Source organism: Calidris pugnax, unplaced genomic scaffold, assembly GCF_001431845.1.
Source record: "Calidris pugnax isolate Ruff unplaced genomic scaffold, ASM143184v1 scaffold17, whole genome shotgun sequence".
NCBI classification, from domain to species: Eukaryota; Metazoa; Chordata; class Aves; order Charadriiformes; family Scolopacidae; genus Calidris; species Calidris pugnax.
Genome location: NW_015090794.1, coordinates 6,085,348 through 6,103,204, shown reverse-complemented (window position 1 = coordinate 6,103,204; position 17,857 = coordinate 6,085,348). Strand labels below are relative to the sequence as shown.

The 17,857-nt window shown below is 40.8% G+C and overlaps 1 protein-coding gene across 1 annotated transcript in view; it reads left to right on the top strand.

Moving 5' to 3' along the window:
* Window positions 1–17,857, top strand: part of XYLT1 (xylosyltransferase I) — a 153,638-nt gene that overhangs the window by 76,294 nt on the left and 59,487 nt on the right. Inside the window, exons 4-5 of the mRNA XM_014936205.1 lie at window positions 7,881–8,053; window positions 8,720–8,922. Coding sequence (XP_014791691.1) covers window positions 7,881–8,053; window positions 8,720–8,922 — 376 coding nt within the window. The remainder of the gene's footprint in view (window positions 1–7,880; window positions 8,054–8,719; window positions 8,923–17,857) is intronic.

The window sequence follows — 17,857 nt, the reverse complement described above, 5'->3', positions numbered from 1 at the left end:
GCTTCATCTCAACCCTTTCACTACTTATTTCTTTTTGTAACCTCTCCCCTCTTAATGAGCACAAGGTTTCCCTGACAGTAGTCACTCTGCTGGGTGGGAATCAGCTCTTGGGCCACAAGACCTGAATGAAGTGTCTGGCCCTGCGTGTGGTGGGCTTGCTGGGAGAGAAGGGTGGCTCCACACATTACGATAACCTTCATACCTGATGTGTAAACCATAAAAGGCAGGACTCTTTTTTTTTTTTTCTTTTTTTTTTTTTTTTTTTTTTTTTGAAAACTACCTCCGAGAGAGGTGTTGTTTGCCTTTCATAAATTCCACAATAATTGGGTTTTCTTAAAGAGAAAAAAATAGGGTGGTGCATCTTTTTCTTTTTTCTTTTCTCTTTTTTTTTTTTTCTTTTTTTTTTTTTTCTTTTCTTTTGTCCTGAATGTGTTGTCACAGAACTGGTGCATTCAGGGATTTCTCCTGGTTTCTGTGATGAGCCAGTTGGTCTCCACAAGTTTTGACTCTGAGCTGGGGGTCCCACTCTGAATTGGCTGCAGGTTAGTCCTGAGAGCGAAACTGGAAAAAGCTGTGTTTTATTAGGGCATTTTTGTAGGGCTGAAATGGTACAGTTACCTGTAAATAGTGGTCTTTCTCTTTTTTTGTCATTCCCAAGAATGTTACTTCCCAAATGTTAGGTCAAACTCAGGTACAAGGTGCAAGAGGAGTGAATAGTCTTTGCAAGGAATATTTATGTCTGTTGTTGGATCTTCTTTATACTATCTCTCTAAAGTCCAGTAATATCACTGAATATAGTGATATTCAATAGAAAATAACCTATTTTTCTAATAGGTTTCTAATAAAATAACCTAATATTTTTCTATTCAATAGAAAAATAACCTAATGCTCACTTAGAAAGCATTTTGTATTCACCCTGATAACACTGATCATGGTGCACTAATTTGCTGTTAATTGATATGATAAATATTATTATTAGGATATTAATTCTAATTCAACATTAATTAATTTACCGTTGCTTTTGAGTGTTATTTATTTATTCATGAGAGTCATTGGGAAAAGGGAGAAAATGCTTGGCTAACACACTCTAGCAAAACTACAAATAATTGAGATTTGTCTCTCAGGAATGCAACCATTTTCATAATTAGAACAGTCAGAAAAGCAAGCTTGTTACTGAGATTATTGGCCTGCCTAGATAAGTATCGTAGTAAATTAAGTTTAGTGTGTGTTCCAAGTGCAATATAGCAGTATCTGATAATTAGTCGGTCATTTGCAAATCATAAAAATGGTTTCAGTAACTACTTAAGACTGACTGCAAGACAGACAAAGTTTTTGTTTGAAGTATGGCAGGCTGCTTCAAATCAACCTCTCCCTGGGTTTGTTTGAAATCTAGTGGATAGAAATGTGCTGTCACAGCACACGTGTGTGCACGCATACATGTAACCTGAAGTTCTGTACTGTGATTTTTTTTTTTTTTTTTGAATAGTTCTGTGTTATCCCAAGTGCTTTCAAGGATTTTGTGATACAAAAGATTTTTGTCTTTGTTCTCAACATTCTTTTATTTCTTCATTTACAATGAATCCTTCATCTCATGTGAAAAACATCCACAAAGTTTTCTGCTATAGGATGTCTTTCTGGATTTACTTAATGGATGATACCTGCCTCAGTGGGTTCTTGAGTGAGTCTGGGAAGCGGTGCATGCAGCACAAATGTTGAATAGCTATAGCAGAAGGATAACAAAGCTCAGATAGAAATGTTTTCTTTCAAATTCCAAAATGAAACCATTCTACATATGCCCAATCTCTGCCTATCTTCCTTCTTTCATGCACTTTATTTTTCTGTTCCTAGGCAAGGTAGAAATCTCTCCAGCACAGGCGTTGCAGCAGAACTCAACCCAAATCTGCAATGAAAGGGAGTTTCCTTTTTTATATGAAATTCTGCAGGGATGCAGAGCTGCTTATCAGTTCACAAACTCACTGTAGAGAAACTTCCAGTGATCTCCTGAAGGGAATTGTCCAACTGTAAGGCAGTGTCTCTTCTCCTCTGACTGCCCTCAGTTTATGCTGTTGCTCTCTGAAATGACTGAAACAGACTCAAAATGCCTGTATCAGCAGCCCCTTTGTTACAGGCCAGGGCTTCTGCTCAGCATGGGAAGAACATTACTGAAATCTGTCTCTTTAATGTTAAATGGACTAGTCATTGAGTACTTGTAAGTTATGTCTTACTGCTTCCTGCCTACCTTGCATTGATTTTTGCTTATGGGTTACTTGATCATATGAACTTATAAAGGATCATAAATTGCTTCTGTAATTCATGGTGGAATCTTAGAATGAAAAATACTAGGGTGAGTTTGTGGACATAAAACATTACGGCAAAAAAATTGAATATCCAGTTTTCAATAGCAGCATGATTTCTGAAATTTTATCCAAAGTGCTCAATGCTAACTCACACACAAAAAAGTATGGGTAACAGCAATTTTAAGGAAACCTATGAACACGACCAGCAACATTTCATTTTGTAAACCATAAGCATCCCTCTTGAGTCCCTGTGCCATGGAGACACTTGCAGGGAAGATCTTCTCAGTTGATTTCACCTCTCTTACTTTGCTAAGCACGTTAAAACCCACTAAAAGAAGCCACATGTATGACCGGTGATATTGTCTTCATCAGGGACTTGGTTTGCTTTGCCAGAGGTGAAACCCAGCCCCTCTTTGACCTGGGCAGTAGGTGTGGTCAGTTCAGCTGGCACACAAAGGTGCTCATTCCCTGAGATGCTTGTGCAGCTTCTGGGAGGCAGAGGAGAGCAAGCGATGGCCTGACAGCGAGTGGGACGTGTCTGGGATACGCAGAGCTCTGGGTGGCCAGTTGGTTCTTAGCATACATACTCACCAAAATTGCACATGCTGCTCAGCCCATGCTTTGGTGAATACCTTTATTTGCCAGAGGGGTCTTCTACACTGTGAATGGAACAGTGGGCATTTTACACTTAAGTAGTAATAATAATTTTAAAAAAAATTAAAAAAATCAGTGCTTACCTAAAATCTTTCCTATCACTAAAGATGTTTGTAGGGCCGCTATGGAAATAAAAGAATCATTTCCTAGACTGGAGGTGAAAATTGGCATCCCAGAATTGGGATTAATGTTGCTAAAGATAGTTTTCTAGGTTCTAGTATAGGAAAAATTGCTTTTTCATCTAAGTATGATTAACACATGCTGTGCTTCAGGAGTAACGTTGCCTGTGCAAGGTGTCTTCGCTGGAGGGTACTGCAGGAAGACAGAACATCCCCTCTCAAGCCTGATGGCAAATAAGGTTCTTGCTGTAAGGGATCATTGGGCCTTAATTCCAGCAAGAGTTCTTGTTTCTAAATGAAGGAATTTTTTTATTTTTTTTTTAGTTTTCTCACCATTTGAACAAGACAAAACTGGTTTTGCTCTAACCAAAATGAAAAGCTTTTTCAGATGAATGCCAAGCCTGGAAGTTTTCAACCTGCTGTGTTGTTATGAGTTGTGAGCAATTTTTAAAAAAGGAGTTTATAGTAGAAATCTGAGCTCGGCAACTACCACTCAGCTGGCTGTTGCAGAAATGGTCCCACTGGAAGGAGTGGGACTGCTCCTGTGAGTTTAAGTAGGGACTGCAGAGCTCTGCCTCTTCGGAGTGATTATGGCTAGTACTCCTGCTATAATGACGGGGCTTCTGATTGCATTTATGGATGTAATAGCAGTAAATAGTCCACTGAGCTACACAGCAATAACTCTTCTGATGTCCTCTATCCATTGATTCAAGCTATCAAGGCAGAGTACACACACAGAGCTGTGTTCAGATGAAGTCAGCAGCATCCAGGTATCTGTACAGAGGTGTTCTGTTGAACAGCCAGGACAATACTGAGCTGAGAAATAGAAGTTGATGGATTGATTTACAAAAAATAATATGGCTCACAGAATTCATTAAAAGATTGCTTTGTGCTGCTAGAGAAGTCTGATGATGTCATTAATTAGCAACAGAAGTAAAAGATTAGCGGATTGGCTCTGAGTTATATTGGTGGATGATTGAGAATAATGTGGCACCACAACAAACATGAAAATGATTGCACTGTGTTTACTATTCTGGCATTTAGTAATACTGCAATAGTTGAAGATTAATCTCTTAATTATTAGTATTGATTTCTCTGGCCTATAGAAAGTGCAAGTTGAAATTTCACTAGAACTGAGATTACCTGTTTTTGCAGGCAACAGGACACAGGTTTTCCTGCTAACACCCATTGATGTCAGTCCTGTCATGCTTCGAGCAGTTGGCCAGAAGAACAACTTTGGCTTTTCTCAATAAGTTTGTGAAAGGCATTTGGTCACAGAGCAAAATGCCACATTTTGTTTTTCAGTGTAGGATAGAGAAATAAATGCACTTTGATACAAGGGCTAGGAAATATTTGTTGAGCTGGGTGGGCATGGCCACTTCTGTTGAGATTCCATGTAGCAGTTTCTCTGAAGCAAAGCGGCATGAGAAGTCACTCTTCTATCCACCATTTCCATTGCATAATGAAATGGCAAACTTTGAGGAAGTTTAAGAAAAGTCCTGCTGCTTCCAGGCCAGAGCTACTAGTTCACCTGTGCCAGATGGCCATAAAGAGAACACTCCATTCACGCTCCCCACTCACTCATATGTGCAAAGCTATTTCTGAGGCTAGAGCTGTGCTCCCAGGATGTAACTGTAACATAATATTCTTCACAGTTTTTGTTTTACCTTGTATTGCAGTCTTTTTATTACATTTTATAAAACACTGATCTGTGTAAGTTATCCTAGAAAAAAAGAAGTTCCCTAAATGTTTTGGCAAGTTCACTCAACAGGCAATGCCCTCAGAGAAGGTTTCTAGGTGAGATGAGGTGCAGCTCCAGTCTCACTGAGATAGCCTCAGGCAACCAGGGCTGGAGGAGCAGATGGGAATTCTCCTGTGTTAGCTTGACTAATTTTTCTTGGAAAGGCAAAAGACATGTGGAGAGGTGGCAAGTGTTAGTGAAGGGTGAGCATATGGAATGCTGCAGAAGAAGGCAGGTGCCTGTGACTCCTCTGCACCTGGTGGGTGAGAAGAAGGAAAATGAAGAGAGGTAAAAAAATTGTCAAGGGCTGTTTGTGACCAGAGAGAGAAAGGTGATCTTGGCATCTGCTCTTTGTTGGACTGAAGTGACCAAGGGTGGAGGCGACTCAAATTAGCACCCTGAGTGAGCTTCAGTGCATGTGGCAAACGGCAGTGTAGCAATGGCAAAATGGCACTGTGGTAGCTGTCAAATGCAAGTCCTACCTTAAAATCCTTCTAGATTTTTATCACTGCTAAATGGTATGATGTTAAATGAAATAATCTCATGCATCTTCTGTCCTAACATCCAGAAGGGAACGCACACCTACATAAGTGTCGGGTCACTGGTATGCAGACAATAAGGTGGTATGCAGAATTTTCATAGAACTGCGGGGTTAGAACATTTCAGATTTTCACGTGGTTTATACAGCTCTGAAATCCTACAGTATTTTTCAGTAAGCGGATACTCAATTGAAGGTTTTCTGCCAATTTATTCTTGTTTGCAAACCAGGCTGATTCTTTGGTAGTGGAGTAGTCTGCAAAATAGAGGGTGCTAATAAGCCACGGGCTAAAACCAAGGAAGTGACAGAATAGAGCAGAAGTAGCAGATATTCTGACAGATGTTAAAAATACAGCATTCTTACCTTTATAAAATTCCAGGCAGCCAAAAATAGGATTAGATTAAGAAGCCATAATAGTCTGCAGGTGGAAAATGGGACTGTAAAAACCTAAACCTAAGAAAGAAGGAAGAAAGGAGCATGTGGAAAAAGAGGTTGGAGCAAGAAAACAGCAGAGAGGAAAATAAGTCACTACAGGAATTTATTAGAGAAAGACGATGAAGTGAGGTGGCATTTCAGATGAAATCTGAGGATTTTGTTTTCAGTAATTGCTAGATAAATGGTAATGTGGGTATTGACAGCAAGTTAGTTTAAAATAAAAGACCCACAATATGGCTATTTTAAATTCCCCTCACCTTCTACATATCATTGCAGAAAGCCACTAATTTCAGAAGAGAGGTATCCAAAAATGTAATTGAAAACCACTAAAAATATTTGAGTCCATTGATAGGACATCATCAGCTTGAAATCAAAGCAGTTTAAAAGAAAAATGGGTTGTTTTAGCAACTGCAATTGCCCTTCATTCCCCTGTCAGTTCTCCTTGCAAGCATGTTTTCTTTCTTTCACAGTCCCTTTATGTCCCTGTCACTGTGCAGAAAGCCTAGCACACACTCGGCAGCTCTGTGGGAGACACTGTAAAACTGTAAAACTGGGCATAGGCAAACGGCCATTATAAACAAACTGAAAATGATAGAAGAAATTAAACACGAGCTTTTTTCTAATCTTTTAATACTGTTCATCCAAGTCTTACTGAGTTAGTGGTGGAGTTTTTTTTAAAAGAAATACCATTTAAGTTGTTGGTGTCCCATTTAAAGTTGAGTGATTTGTGGGGCTAGAAATTTCTTGATGGTCTGAATACAGCTGGGGCCATTAAAGTTGCATTAATTTATGAGCAATAGTACTACAGATAGATGTTCCTTGTGGGGCTGCAGAGAGGTAGGGTTCTTCTACATTCCCAGTGAGCCTCTGGGAATTTGTAGGCTTTTCAGTGCTCAGTATCTAAGTATATTCCTGGATAGGCACATAGGTGCTTTTTAGCCCCTTATATGGTCCAGCAAAAAGCCTTGTTCCAGAGACTGAGTACTCCTGGACCTCCAGGATGGAAGGAAGAGATTCTGACTTAAAGCAAGTGTGCTAGGGAAGCTCTGCTGAGGAGGAGAAACTTGAGATTTCCTCCATTAAAATAAATTTCTCCATTAAAATAAATACAAACATACATTTTAAATAGGATTGTAAGAGCTCCTCTCCTACATGAAGTGAAGATATGCAGGTTGCCATTTAAATGTTCCAGGATACATTTGCTGTTACAAATAAATGCTATCAGTTGAGATAATCCTCAGCAGCTGTTATGTAGCAGAGTTTCACCAGCTTCTCAGCAGAGCTGTGCTGATCACAGGAATGAGCATCTTTTGATAAACAGGGGGTTTCATTTCGGGGGGAGCAGGGGAGAAGTTTGCCTTGGCATTTTTTGAATGCTTTGAACAGTGCTTAAAAACTTTGAGGCGATTCCTTTGAAGATGCAAATGTACATACCTAGGTAGAGCTTGATCTGATTCATAAACATTCCTTCAGCTCCACCAGGAAAGCATCTTTCCCTCCCAAATCATGCCAGCCTTATAAAACACACCCACCCCAGTGCAGCAGGTCTGCCTGAAGTACCTGCCCCAGCCCTCCCAGCTCACTCCTGTTACTCCTGGGGAGATTCTGTTTGGACACAAGATGAAAATTTTTCACAGTGAGAATAATCTGCCATCGGAATAATCTCCCCAGGGAAGTGGTGGATTCCCCAACATCGGGCTTTTAAGATTCAGCTGGTCAGGATGCTGGGCTATCTTGTCAAGGCTGTGCTTTTGCCAGAAAAGGTTGGACCAGACGATCCTTGAGGTCCCTTCCAGCCTGGTATTGTATGATATCATTCAAGTACTTACTTGTGTTCACTCAGCCTTGTGCAGGTTGAGGCGCGCAGGCAGGGCTGTGTGGGGAAGGCTACCATGGCTGCTGCCTATGGGGTGATGACCCCATACGGTGATAGAGGAGAGGGGTACGATCTTGATGACAGGCTGGCACCCCTACAAGTTCTTGGTTCTCCTTAGAAACCGCTTTTGAAGAAAGCGACAAGGTGAAATGTGTACTGCTCTCTGCACCCCTGCCCTTTGGATACACTCAGAGATGTCCTGTGTTTTGTTTTTGAACAGGAAAAGCCAACAACAATGTACAGTGGGATGAGGACTCCGTAGAATACATGCCAGCCAACCCAGTCAGGATCGCATTTGTCTTGGTTGTTCATGGCAGAGCTTCTCGGCAGCTCCAACGCATGTTTAAGGCTATTTACCATAAAGACCATTTTTATTACATTCATGTTGACAAGGTAATATATCACTGGTTATAAATTGCCTGTCTTGCCATCTGTCAGTCTACCCATCTTTCATCATCTTCTTCTCTTTACCTCTGCTGCATAGAGTGCAATATCACTTTTTGTCTCTCCATCTGTTAATATGTTTGGAGCCTCTTTTTTTTTTCCTTTCTGTTATCTTCTCTATGTAACAGCCTTCATTCTTCTCTATGTAACAGCCTTTGTTTCTCATTATATGTCTATGAGTATCTATCTGCGTCTCTGTTGTACACTTAGTTAACAGTAATTAATAAGTTGATGCAGATGGACAGTGGTGGCCCACTGGATGGAGACCTGACCCAAGGTGCCTTGGGCAAGTTACTTTTCTTCACACTGAAAAAGGGAGGTAGTAATAGTTGCCTCCTTTACAAAAGCCCTCAGGATCTGCTGATGACAAATGATAAATAAGAGCTAGTTACTCTGATCAGTGATTACTGTAGTTGTAATAAAAAGAATTAAACAGGGGTCTCTGTACATTTCCAAATTAGCATTTAGTAAAAGAAGGTTGTGCACCACAGTAAGTGAGCGTATAGCCATGACAACATTCAGTGAGTCAAGAAGTAGAGTTGGTGGTTAGTGGATACAGGGAGGGACAATTTTGGACAGAGTAACTTGAATGTATTACTTTTTTCTCCTGTAAAGCGATCAAATTACTTGCACCGGCAAGTGCTCCAGTTTGCCAACCAGTACCCAAATGTGAGAGTCACTTCTTGGAGAATGGCAACTATCTGGGGAGGAGCAAGTCTTCTGTCCACCTACCTGCAGACCATGAGGGACTTAATGGAGATGAATGATTGGCCATGGGATTTCTTCATTAACCTCAGTGCTGCCGACTACCCAATCAGGTACAATGAATATTTTAAGAATGTACAATTTTTTTTCCTAAAGGAAATATGTATTGAAGGATATAAGAGATGACATGTCTATGCTGCGCTGCAAGAAGCAGAGGTCAGAGGGGCAGTTTCTTCTGTCTTGCAGCAGAAGATTCCTCTTGGTGAGGCTGGTGTCTGACAGCCACACTTTAGCCAAGGAAATAATCACCTTACTGTACCCTGCTGTACCCTGCTGTGTGTCTGCTGCTGACCTAGAAGGGACTGCGGCGGTGAGCAGGCTAGCAGCACTGGTTCTCCACTTCTGCTGAGGAAGCAGAGGCTGCTCTGTTTAGTCATTATTTCCAGCAAGAGGCACCTGCAAGAGAGGATGAGTAAAGTAGCAGGAACTGCTGGAGCTCACCAAATGAACCCAGCTGTGGAGAGATTAGTCCCTCCCAGGGTTCTGATCAACAGTTTGATTTGATGTCTCAGAGTGTTGAAGGTATGAATATAGATTCAGTGAAGGTAATGTTCTCCTCTTCCTTTAGTACTTTTTATGCGAAGGATTATGACAGTAGAAGTGACAAATAAGTTGCTAGGAGTCAATTATATCTTCAGCACCAACTGATGCCTGAATATCTATATTCAGATGGCGTCAGGCAAGGAACTTCTCACACCACCACATGACAAGGCTTGTGATTTTAAGTGAAATTATATTCTTTCTGGATTTACATAACTCAGGCCCCGCAGCTGCATTCAGTAAGGTTTACTACATTGTGCAAAAGAGGATAGTCCGCAGAGGAAAAAAAAAAAAGGAAAAAAACCCCTAATTTCCCCCCAAAACCCAAGTGTCCTTAAAATGTTTGTGTTAGACTATAAGAATTATCAAGAAGAGGGAAAGAGGAAATCCTCCTTGTGACATCTGTTTCCCTGTATGTTGAAATGACTGATGAAAGGGGAAGTAACTTTCTTGAGTGATTTTTCTGATGAATGATGACATAACATGCTTTTAATACTCCTAGAAAAGGAATATAGTAGATGCTTTCACTGCCTTTTGCTAATTAGGTTTCCATAAGTTTTCTGTCAAAGCATGGGTCCATTCCTGAAGCTGCTACTCGGACAGAAATTCCCACTGAAGTGAAAAATGAAAAAACCTATGAGCATATGCCTTAAAATTTTGTGAGAACTGACAAAAAGCTTTATTGATCGTGCCCATTTCTAAGCACCATCAGTGAAATGCAACAGATTTTGAGGAGAAAAAATAGGGAAGAGCAGAAAAGTCACAGGGATTGCATTTATATTGAAATATGGGAATTTGAATTAAGACATCATGATAGTTCACGTTGCATCTGATTTAAACCCTTCTGGTGTCCAACAGGAAGAGACCTAACAATTTTGACTTACTATCCTTGCTTGTAAGGGAGAGTATGTAGTTCTCTGTGTATCTCTTCAGTTTTGGCAAAAGCTAGCTTGTTGTTATTCCCTATTATTCACTTTGCCACAGAGGAATGCTCCACTGATGGTAAGTGGACTAAAGCAAGAACATAAAGGAAGGGGTAGGTGGTGGTACTTTGAGTCAAGCAAGATAAATTGTAGGAGAATAACTGCTGAAGGTCTAGTAGCATTGTAGACTATTTCCATCAAATGTACCCAGTTATCGTACTCTGGTGTGCCGAGGCCATGACCTGTGGCAATCTCAACTGCTCTTAGTTGAACAAGTTAAACCACAAGGCCAAATGGTTTCAGTCGCTCATAGGCATGACCATAAATAATCACAGGATTTGTTGAGTAGACTGTAGTCAGTTTGGTGTTAATGGATTCTTTGTAATATGGCTGTGGTATCTTGCAGTCATTCAAACTCTAAACAAGTGCCATTCAGCTGGAAAAGCTCCAGGTGCTCATTTCTTCTTGGGAGAAATTCTTGAAGGTCATGCTTCTCCATTGCAGCCACTCTCAGAGCTACATGGTGGGCTCTCGGCAGTCGGGCAGGCATCTGAAGTGCTCGCTTCCCTTTCTGTCAAAGTATTTTGTTACCAGAACTGGTGGAAATGTGCTTCCACACCATGCACTTCAGCAAAAAGTAAAAGCCTTTTTCAGTGCTACGACTTTAAAGACAGTGACTTATAGGTACTGTTACATTTTTTTTTGAATATGGAATATTACAGCTATAAACCCTGGAAAACGTTGTCTCATCAAATATATATATATGAGTCCATTTTCATAGTGGAAATGCTATAAATTAATATGCTTTATAATCTTCAGGAAGGCATTACCTCTCTGCGTAACCTATAGAGAGCTGATTGTTTTTCCAGAAAATAGTGAATAGGGTGTTTAAGTGGGTGTTTTTTCCTTCTTTCAGACCTCATGCCATGATTTGTCAGATAACGGGCATGGGGCAGTTTACACTTCTCTCACTGGTTAGTCATATTGCAGAGGATTTTGCTAGGTTTCCCTGCATAAGAACATATGAATTTTGTGGATTAATAGCTTTTATCCAGAGCTGCTTCACATTAAGCTTTCACTTCCCATCTGCCATTCCATCTGTAACACTGAAACCCTTACTGCTTCTCTTCTGATAATAAAAGCTAACCCAGCCTTGTAAGTCAGAAAAATACATTCAGTATATGGGGCTAATACTATACGATGAAGCCTAAATCTGTCCAGGGAGCAGTCTGGTATGTTCACAGGCTACATTATAATTGCTAGGAGCCCTTCATCCTTGAGAAGAGACGTCCAGAAGCAGATGTCAAGGATCATACTATATAAAGGCAGGAGGAAAAAATGTTAGAACCATTTGTTTTGGGAAAGAAACAATTCAAAATGTGTAAAGTAAAATACGCAAGCCAGGAAAATTCAGATACCCCTGTTAGTCTTCCTCATGCCTTAATGTTTAGTTTGTGGAGAGAAGTCTGTAGGTCCAGCACCTAGCACAAAAGAGGTTCTAATTCATGTGCTTCTGGTTGTTACTGCAGTAGAAACTGCTGGCAAACAGAGTCTGGACATAAAGGTGCCTCCGACAAAAATACTGTGTTTCCCTTTAGTTATGAGGCAATAATGCTATTTATTGGCCTAAGTGAAATGATGTGGTGCATTATCCAACCTTGACTCCATTCAGCTCCGTTAAACATTCTCAGCAGGAATGAGAGGGATGAAATGGCTGAAGACAGACCTCTACAAGCCACTCTGAGATGGGAGGTTGTGTGACTGCCCCTTCTATTGCTCTGAGCTTATGAATAAAAGAAGTGCACGTGCCTTCAGGATTCTCAAGAAATCATCTCTCAGTCATTGCATTCATAAAGAAATGAATGCAGAGAGTAGCCCTGAGGAGAGGGACTTGAGAGTGCTCGTGGATGAGAAGCTTGACGTGATCCGGCAATGCGTGCTGGCAGCACAGAAAGCCAATCGCATCCTGGGCTGCATCAAAAGAAGCAGGTCGAGGGAGGTGATTCTGCCCCTCTACTCTGCTCTTATGAGACCCCGCCTGGAGCACTGTTGGCCAGCTTTGGTGTCCTCAACACAGGAAGGACATGGACCTGTTGGAATGGGTCCAACAGAGGACCATGAAGATCATCAGAGGGCTGGAGCACCTGTGCCATGAAGACAGGCTGAGAGAGCTGGGGTTTTTCAGCCTGGAGAAGAGAAGGCTCCGGGGTAACCTTATGACGGCCGTCCAGTACCTGAAGGGGGCTACAGGAGAGATGGGGAGGGACTCTTTATCAGGGAATGTAGTGTTAGGACTGAGGGGTAATGGTTTTAAATTGAAAGAGGGGAGATTGGGATTAGGTACTAGAAAGAAATTCTTTACTGTGAGGATGGTGAGGCACTGGCACAGGTTGCCCAGAGAAGTTGTGGATGTCACATCTCTGGAGGTGTTCAAGGCCAGGCTGGGTGGGGCTTTGAGCAACCTGGTCTGGTGGGAGGTGTCCCTGGCCATGGCAGGGGGGTTGGAACTCTATGATCTTTAAGGTCCCTTCCAACTCTAACCATTCTATGATTCTATGAAATGAAAAAACCATCACTGTCCTTCCTTTTCCCTAACTTTTTTAAATTTTAGTGGCATTTGTTCATGATTTAAAGTTTTTTTTCTTTTGAGAGCCTCTTTAAAAAGTCTGGGGAAGCTATTGATGTCTTTAACCTCTTACTTTACATGGGTATCTATTTGCATTATTTATTGTCTCTGACAAACAGCATCAGGTAGTCAACCTTATGTTCAGGGACTGAAATTTCACTCCCGACAAGGTGAACTATGGTAGAGCATCTATTGATGCTGAATGTTTAATGTGCATTGCAGGAGTCCTTGGATAATGTGGCAGGTGAAGTGTTGCACCACTTAAATTAAGAAGTTTAATGAGATCATTTAACAGTGAATGTCATGTCACTGCTTACCTGGCCAAAAGCTTGTATAAGGAATAAGCATAATGAAACGTTTGAACTATTTATAATTTACAGTAAATCACTGAGCTCTCAATCGCCAAAGGGATCACCAAATCTAATTGCCAGCTAATGCCTGGTCTTTAATAAAGGTCAAGCAAAATTATTAGCAGAAGCTCGGGGAGTGCTGCAGAATAGTAACAAAATAGCGTGGCCTATTGATGGAGCCAGAAATGCAGACACGACTCAATTATGAGCAATCGGGTATAACAAAAGAACATAAAAGAACCCAGTGAAGCTACTTGTGTTTTGCTGTCTGGCACTATTTTAGGATAAAGGTTGCATAGCCTTATTTTTGATAAAAGCCTGTGTTGTGAAGACTCAGCCAAATGAGATACATTCAATAGAGGTTTTGGTGTGGAACTGGAGTGAAACGTGTATCATAATACAAATAGTACCTGGGAAAGGTGGCTACAAACTCCAGGGAGTAAATGGGATGATCTGACTAGACTGGTCCTTTAAAAAGGTGTGAATTTGGTATAATTTGTAGAGATCATCTTTGTCAGTCAAAAACAGAAATCAAGAACAATGAGTTAGCAAAGAACTATTGACTGACGTGTTCTTTCATTGTGTTGTCCTCTGATGGTCAAGGTAACATTGTTAATGCTAAATAGCAATATTTATCTAAAGATTTAAATGCTCCTCTGGAAACTTGAGGGATGCCCTTTGAAGTAGGTAAACCTTTTTCTCAGGTCAATATTTCCAGCCCAATCAGCCAGTGGCAGACAAGTACTCTGACTCTGTCCTGCTTTTTCTCCGGCAGACCTGCACTCCTGACCCTTTGGAAGAGTTGTTAGCAAAGATAACCACCCAAAATCAACAGTTTTATTTGAACTCCTGCCAAATCTGAATCTGGTAGACAGCCTAGTAGTGATAAAGCTGATGAAGACAACTCATCTGTTGTCTTCACAGCTTTCATCTCTAATAACTTATGTGGCCAGATTCTACACTGGGACTGTACCAGGGCTGCTGCCTTTGGATATCAAAAAAGGAAACTGACAACAAATTTGCTGTGAATAAAATTAATTATTTAAAATTCTTCTCCTCTGCAAGCAGCCAGATGAAGTATTGGTTAATGCAACACCACAGTGATGAATTCTGAACGAGGTCCTGGGCAGAAAAGTGTTTGCCAAAAGTGAAAAGATGGGAGTGGATGGAATAGGTCTTTAGGCTTGCATTCTGGTGGTAGGTGGAAATAATTATAATCAACAGGTTTTAGAACGAAGCTTCACCTCTGGGAAAAATGCTTCAGTACTTTTTCAAGTTATTTTTCAGGTGCCAGAACTACCTTGGAGAACAGCAATTTTCTTCTTTCAGCCACTGGCCCAGATTCATCCCCAGTAAAACATGGGTGACTACCACATCTATGGGGACTACATCAGGGATGATTTTTACTCTGTCAAATTTACCATGACCTGCCCAGATATCACTTAGGCAGTTGACCAAAGGACAGAACCTTTGAAGCAGGTGACTGTGTGAAAACAGTGAAAGCATATGGTTTGCATGGAGTGAGTAAACCAGACTCAAGCTGTCCCATCTGCTTTTGAGAAACTTCTCAGCTTTTGCAATCTGCAGGCTTGAAATGCAGTAATGGAAATGCAGGAAAATTTCTTGTTAGAACTGAATCCAAGAATTTAGCGTTCACATATAGCACTCTAGCTTTGTAAGAAGTGTCTGTGACCCAGTTGTGCCCTCTTGATGGTTACAAACTGAGAAATCCCAAAGGCAGCAGGGCTGGTGGAAGTTGTGTAATGGCAAATAGGAGTAGCAAACCCACTGTCTCAAAAGGCAGTTCCACACTTACTCTTTGTCTTGCTTCTCATCAGTTTGACTTGACTTCATTTAACAATTCTGTGTCTCATCGATTTCAGATCTGTCTCTTACAGCTTTCCTTCCTTGGCAATATGTAAGCTGGTGCTGGACATTAGAGCCTGCATAAAGGATACTGACTTTCCAGGGCTGAATTTGATGTTACACCCCGTATGAAGCCACTATGTTGCAATGGTGCTCTGAAATGCAGGCCTTGCCACTAGGCTAACGAAGCAGGCACTAGGCAAATAATACAGCATTCTTTAAAGTGTCTTTTTGAATGTTATCCTGAACTGAAGCACTGGTAAATCATATCTATACATCTAGATGGGAGTGCAGCGCAGGTAGCTTTTGCAGTACAACATCTGTTAAGATGCCAGCGCCTGAGGTTTTTATCTCAGTATTGTAGCTGACATTTTATGCAGTTTTGTTTGCTCAGAATATCTTTATCTGGCAAGCCAGACGTCAATCCACTCTTAATGCTTCACAGGGAATCTTTTTTCCTGTCCAAAAAGGAACTTTATCAGTGTTTTTCTTGAATCTGCATTCTCTGAGAATTTCAGATGTGCTTCTTTCTTAAGGCCCTTAAATAACCTTTTCTCCTCCTCTTTATTCACTTTGCCAGCACATTTGCCTGATATTCGTATATATTTTGAAGGTTATCTTTTTGGTTTGCTGTCCCTCCTCTCTCTCTTACTGTTAAATTATCAGTAGTTGGCGAAGCAGTGGCTTTGCATATAGTCACAAATGGGTGGGGTGAAATGTTGAAATTATTGTGGCTTAAAAATGTTATTTACATCTGGTGTTAACATAATATTTTCTTCAATGAGGCAAATGTTAGTGATGGGAGACCCGCCCTTTCTCCCTGCAGCCACAGCAGCTGAGGTTACTCTTTCTCCACCTCCTCTCCTGGGTTTAAGACTCTAAAGCAGCATTTGCTTTTGAAGCATTGTGAAATCTGTAGCTCTTAGTAACTTTTGTGGGTATTTAGTACTTCTGAAATGTTCTCCATAGAAGTCTCAGTCTGGCAACAGAAATAAATGCACCCCAAATTAGAGACTGGTTTGGCTACCCAGGCATCTCTACAGTGGATGCAGATTAAAGATACATCAATAAAGCATGTTTCTAGAATAGTGGTATTAGTCAAAGTACCCTTGTACTTGGCAGCACGTTATCTTGTTGATTACAGTGCTAAACATTCAGCCCTTCATCTCTTCCTGTATGAACTGAAGCATCTGAGCCAGTGTCTGAGACCACTCAGAGGGCTGCCTGGCAGATGAAAGCCCCAGATGCCAAGCTTTAGAGTTTGATGGGCAGTGCAGCATCTGAGCGCTTGCTGGGCTGCCTGGCTGGTATCCTCTTCTCTTCTGCCTTGGCTCTGGGGCTGCTCACAGGGAGGTTCTTCAGCAAAGAGCCAAAGGCTTTTATCCGTTTGCCATTTGCTTTCTGGATGCAATTTTTTTGTTTTTTGGTTTTTTTACTTATGACTGAGAAAAAAGTCTGTCTCTTAAAAGAGAATTAAATGTGAGTCTTCACTGGTTGCCATTCAGCTTGATCTATAAACAATAACAGTACAAATGTTTTGATAATGTGCACCCTTGGTTCCTAGGCAACACAGTTACGTCCTTTGTCTTCAGGATACTAGAATAATATCAAGAATGGTATTTTTGTAAGGGTAACTGATGTGTTGGGGATGACGAAGGCATTGAGCAGTATGAGGGATCTTGCCAGCTCAGCTATTTCTTCTTCACAGCTCCAGGGCTATTTATGAAACAGGTTTTTCACTTAAAACCTGTCTTTGTGGACAAATAGCCTGGGGAACCAAGTCAAAACCAGGTTCCTTTGTTCAGAATGGCTCGTTGTACTTTAAATCCATAGTTAGCAAAATTCCCCACTACTTGTCTCATAGTGGCAAGCCCTTCTCATGGTACTCAGCTGCTCATTGCATTCCTGGGCAGGAAGCTCCAGAGGGGTGCGAGAGCGTAGTGGGATGTTGGTCATTAGGGTAAACCCCAGGTTCGATTTCCTGTGCACTCTCCTGTAGCTTTGCTTCAAGTGGCTTTTACTCTGTGGATGTAATTAGGAGATGGGTAACAGAAGCTGTGGAGAAAAACAGGTCCTTGTGGTGTTTACCTGGGTTTTGTGAGCAGAAACTCTTTAATCTCTCTTCATCTGGGTTTTGGGTGGGTTTTTTTCTTTTTAGAAAGTTCAGTAAAATCATTATCAAATTCCAAAAGCTAAAACTGCTTTAAAGAAGGAAACATTCCTATTATAGCATTGCATTTTAAACACGCTCTCCCTTCGTGGCCTCACCGAATTCTCTCAGGAAATTAAAAATCTGTTGAAATTGCCATTAAGACACTTTTTTGTTTAGATTTCAGGATGCAACTTACAATGAAACAGCTGCAAAATAATATCTGGTGGCAGTTCAAAGTCAAGATGAAACAACATGTGCTATTATACCTTTCCCAAGTCACTCTTAAATAGTTGCAAACCAAAAGGCCATTAAAGGGTGTGCAAAAACATTATTCCAATTCAGTCTTTTAGTGGTGATATTGAAATAGAAAGGAGAGGAATAGATGAATAGATGAACTCTTCTTCCAAAATAGGCTAAAAATGTAAGAGTTAAATAGTATTTGATGTTAAAATTTTTCAACCCATTTATACGTAAATTCTGGTCTTGTCTTGGTATTAAATTATGCACTTAGACATTTTTTGATTCAGGATT